The 4,689-nt window shown below is 40.7% G+C and overlaps 1 protein-coding gene across 1 annotated transcript; it reads right to left on the bottom strand.

Annotated features, from left to right (window-relative positions):
* On the bottom strand, positions 1 to 3,429 carry tob1a (transducer of ERBB2, 1a). Its single transcript, XM_077734817.1, has 2 exons — positions 3,164 to 3,429; positions 1 to 2,263 (listed from the first exon to the last, which is right to left on the bottom strand). The coding sequence occupies exon 2, from the start codon at positions 2,069 to 2,071 to the stop codon at positions 1,040 to 1,042; it is 1,032 nt and encodes a 343-aa protein (XP_077590943.1). The 5' UTR covers positions 2,072 to 2,263; positions 3,164 to 3,429; the 3' UTR covers positions 1 to 1,039.
* Between the last annotated feature and the right edge of the window lie 1,260 nt (positions 3,430 to 4,689).

The following is a 4,689-nucleotide window of genomic DNA, read 5'->3' as shown; positions in this document are numbered from 1 at the left end:
TTTATTTTCAAACCTTTTAATACAAACTTAATAAACTATCAGTCCCTGTTAACATGTAAGACACTGACTCCGAATACTTTGTTATACCGTTTTGTTTTTATCAAGTATTGCACAATGTAGGTACAAAATTAATATACGATTACATTTTGTCCATAATATAGCAAAAATCTTTTTTTTACTCTTAACATAAAATACAACTCTATGTTTTATCCCCCTCCCTCCCAAACAAAAAAGCAAATATTTTTAAATCCCACCACTACGGAATAGTCTGTACACAATCTTTAGAATAGTCAATGTCTTTTTTTATAAGATGGATTCATTTTTTTTAATAATTTCAATAAAAAAGAAAACATAAAGTTGCTGCAGCCATCACAGATCACTGGAGTAGTAAAAAGATATAAATGCAATACCGTGTCGTAGAAACAATAGATACTCTGATATTTTACAAACTCTGTACTAAATTAAATTATACAATTAGAAAAAAGACCAGAAAATCCCACTTTAGCTGTGCCAAATTCTTGAAATATTGGCAATGTCCAGTTCTGTCAAAATACTGAAAGAGGCCATGACTTGTGGTATGTTTTTTTTTGTTTTCTTTTTTTTCTTCCTTTTCTTTAGTATTTTTTTTGTCTTTTTCATTTAAATATATCTTAAACAGTAACATAAAAAAATATTTTGTGCTTGGTTGGCAAATGAAATAACAACAATGCACGTTGAAGTTTGGGTAACCAAGCTTGGACATCTCGTACAACAAGCGTCATCACCACCACTGAGGGTAAAAAAAAGAAAAGTAATAATAACTCAAGGGGGCAAGTCGTTCACCCTCGGGCTCATATTCTTAAGACTTGTGACTAAGAGATCTTACTGTTGACGTCACTTTAGCTTCTTTTTTTTTAACCTTAACATTCGGTTCTCTTTTTTTTTTCTCTTTTTCTCAAAGTGTGCATTTGCGTTTGATAACCTCCTTCTCCCACCACCACCGCTAGCTGTCACATTATCTGGTCGCAACTGTATGAAGTACTAACTGGGTGTGTGTGTACTAGTTGGCCATGACTGGCTGGAATTGCTGGTTAGAATACTGCATGTTGCTCAAGCTGAAATTCAAGCCATCCATCAGGGACTTGTCGTTAAGGCCGCCGTAGGCCGTGAAGACGTCAAAGGTGTTGCTGTAAGGGAGTGGGCCCAGACCTAGCGAGCTATCCCCGGGGAAGAGGGCGCTCTGAGTGCCTAAGCCTTGCAGGCTTGGGAACACAAACTCCTTGGCGTTTGGGGACAAAGCCGAGGGTTTGGCTTGTTGTTGCTGTTGTGTTCCCAGACCCAGCCCGTAGAGCGAATGCATGGATGTGGAGATGGCTTTCTGCTTCAGGAGAGTGTTCACATTCAACCCCAAGTTGGTGGGAGAGGTACGCGCCGCCTTGTTGGGGGCGTTAGTGCCGTTGTTGTTGTTATTGTTGCGTCCGTTGCTCTTCATCTTGGTGGAGCCGAACTTGGTGGCGGCGAAAGTGGCGGTGGTGAAGGTTAAAGGCTGCGTGGAGCGGGGCATGAATGTGGGGCTGACTGCCGCCGAGTGGCCGAAAGGTGGAGAGGGCGAGCTGGAGCCTGGGGAGTTAGCGCCCATGGGGACGTCGTTGATGGGCATGAAGACTTGTGCGTCTGGGTTGAAACTGTTCTTGATTTCCTTGTCCAAGTCCAGGCCGACGTTGCTCGTCGCGGTCTCGTTGGTGTCGTCGACGTAGAGAACTTTGACGGGACCCTTCTCGCCGATTTGGTAGGATACTTCGTAAGGGTCAATCCAAACGCTGAGATCCTGGGGGAGGTTGTTGCGGACGTCGTTGATGTCCAGTCCGCTTTCCTTGGCTGCCTTCTCAACCACGGGGTCAACTTTCTCTCCGACGTGGATGCATCTGAAGCCTGAGCCCTTGTAGGGCTTGTCAGGGTACCAGTGGCCTTCATATTTTTGCTTTAGCTGCCGCTCTAGCTCCTCGCCAAAGATGTTGACTCGCCTTCTAGGCAGCTTGTTGTACAGGTAGGAGATGATGAAGTTGAGAGCTACTTGAATTTCAAGCTGCATAACTGACTGCTGACGTTTACTAGGAGAGTGGAGAGCGGGCGTGAGTGTGAATGTCTACTCGGCTTTCTTGGTTTAGCCGTGGTGGGCAAAACGGATGTCTTCAAGATCAGGCGTTGGTGAAATGTTGCTGCAAGGGGTCGGAAAAGTGCGAGACTTGCAGGAGAACTTTCTTTCCAAACAGACGGATACGTTCTGGAAAACAAACATGGAAAGACACAAAGGAGAGTTTTAGATCACGATAAAAGTTTAAAAATATAATGGTCAGCTTCGGATTTTTCCATATTTAAGGACATTGTTGATCCTAATCTTTAGATACTAAATAAAAAATAAAACATTAGATGTTTGCAATGTTTTTTTAAAGTAAAAATGTATTGATCTATTTTTAACAGTTTTAAATTACCATCTTACTGCTAATACAGAGAAACCAGATTACACACAATGTATGAAACTAGAAAATAGATTAATTAAATTGAATAAATTAATTGTGTGACGTTGCTGTAGTCTAAAAAACACCCAAATAATTGGCTACACCCTTTTATTCTAAAAATATTTGCAAAACGCAAATACATTTTGCCAGTATAAGTTTCAATACATTAATGATGTTAAAAATAAACAAGGCGGATCAAGAATTATAGCTTTGGCCTATCAAATATACCCAAACGTTGATCATAATAGGTCTTAAAAATCAAAATAAAACGCTGTCATGATGACAGTGGTAAATGTACTCCAAAGTATTGCGAAATAACATCTTATCTCAGCAAAGTTGGAGCAATACAGACGCAATAAGTGGAAAGCTGCTGCCTACTATTGATAATTTACGAGCTGACACCATAGAGGAAGGGAAAGGGGAAATAGAAACGACATTATAAAGAAAATCCAATCCAACAAGGCGTTCTATGAATACGATCATAAAAGAAGACATCAATTTAGAGACTAGGAACCGCACTACTTTAACCCACACCCATACATACACGAACCTTAACTTTCATAGACTGACGCAGCAAATCAGCTTAGTAAAGAGTTAACTGAGCATTAAATACGTCAAGTGAAAATAAAACCACGAAAGAGAACGGGTTGAATAAATATACTCACTTTTTTGGAAAAAATAAGGATAAGAATAAGGATTCTCAGTAGTTTTGAAGTACTGTTAGTGCAAATAGTGGAAAAAATACGAATAATTTCTTCACATATAATATATTAAGAATAAAAAAGGTATTCCAGTAGATGAAAAAAGGTCAAGAAGATTGCCGATTGCTTGGATGTCAGGATTTTGGAGGTGATTTCGAGTGTTTTCAGCAGGCTAGGCGGAGTTGCTCCCTCCTTCTCGGGAGTTCTGCGACTTCGTCCCCTCCCGGCCGAGTAGCGCCTGTATTTATAGATTCCCTCCGCCATGGGCACGAGGTAGGCGGTGATGCGGTTCCAGAGGTCAAAACAATATGGGTGGCTTCGATTGGCTGAAAACACAAGACCCGCCTTTAGAGTAGCGCCTGAACGAGTGCTCATTGGTCACTGAGCATTGTCAATATTGAGACATATGATTCCGCGAAATGGGAGGGTCGCTTGTGATGCGCGTTTACGTCAGAGATACGGCAGAGCTGCTGACAGCAAATGGCAAAAATAATAAAGCCACAAAGAATAAAGAGACGCACGGCTTTTACATAAAACATACCACTGTATTAATTCGACAACCTGGACGAAGTACTTAGAGCAGCGTCACTATACTGCAAAATGATGTGTCTTTTGAACTTAAAGAGACAAGTCACCTTTTTTTGTCCTTTTAGTGACTGTGCTCTTGATGGATTTTGGCTGAGAGGAGATTCCCTGGTCCCTTGAACAATGGACCCAAAGCGAGCAGCAGAGTGTGGGTGGGCGGCTGTTAGTTGTTGAACACTGTGTGGAAAAAGAAACACAGCCGTGATTGGTCCAAAACGGGGCAGGATCCCTTTAGTGAGTGGCGAGTCCGTATCCAAGGTGCTGATGTAGACTGCTGACGTCACGCCTGGGCTCCACGCACGTCCCTGCTGCTAAATTTAAAGAGCAAGAACACACGCAGGGCAGCCCCCTATATATATACACACACATATATCTTTGCAGGTTTATGACAAGAAGTCCCTAAAAAACACATTTTGTAACAGTGTAATTATACTACTGTTATTATTTTTGAAAAGTGGTAGTCTTTTTGCCAATTTCACTCAAAACTAGAGTTTTTTTCTTCATACAGTGTCTCCAGAATTTAGATTAATGTCTTGTATTGTTTTTTTTCTCATGCCCTTTATATAAAGCAAAGTACTTTGCTTTCGAATTGTTACTGTCATTTGAAAATGTGATTATTTTAGAGGGGTTGACTGTGTTCTTTTAGTGAGAAAGTGCTGAGGTTCTATTCTGAAAAAAGGAATGGTTGGTTTAGTGAAAACTGGTTTAAATGATCACCTTAAATAAAAAATAAATATTTACCTAAATGGCGTACAGAGTACATAATGGTGTAATGAATGGGCGGACAGTTCTGATTTGCTAGGGTAGAATACTTGGTGTGCATTCAATAGTAAAATATGTGAACTAAAGCCAGGAAAGTGGAATCTTGTTTACACAGTAATGGTGTCATAAGGGCACGACTTTTG

This window comes from Stigmatopora nigra, chromosome 15 (assembly GCF_051989575.1).
Source record: "Stigmatopora nigra isolate UIUO_SnigA chromosome 15, RoL_Snig_1.1, whole genome shotgun sequence".
Classification (NCBI taxonomy): Eukaryota; Metazoa; Chordata; class Actinopteri; order Syngnathiformes; family Syngnathidae; genus Stigmatopora; species Stigmatopora nigra.
The sequence above is the reverse complement of the archived record's forward strand: the minus strand, read 5'-3'. Positions and strand labels throughout refer to the sequence as shown.

Excerpts from the sequence above, each read along its gene's own strand:
- tob1a (XM_077734817.1), bottom strand. The coding sequence starts at position 2,071 with ATGCAGCTTGAAATTCAAGTAGCTCTCAACTTCATCATCTCCTACCTG.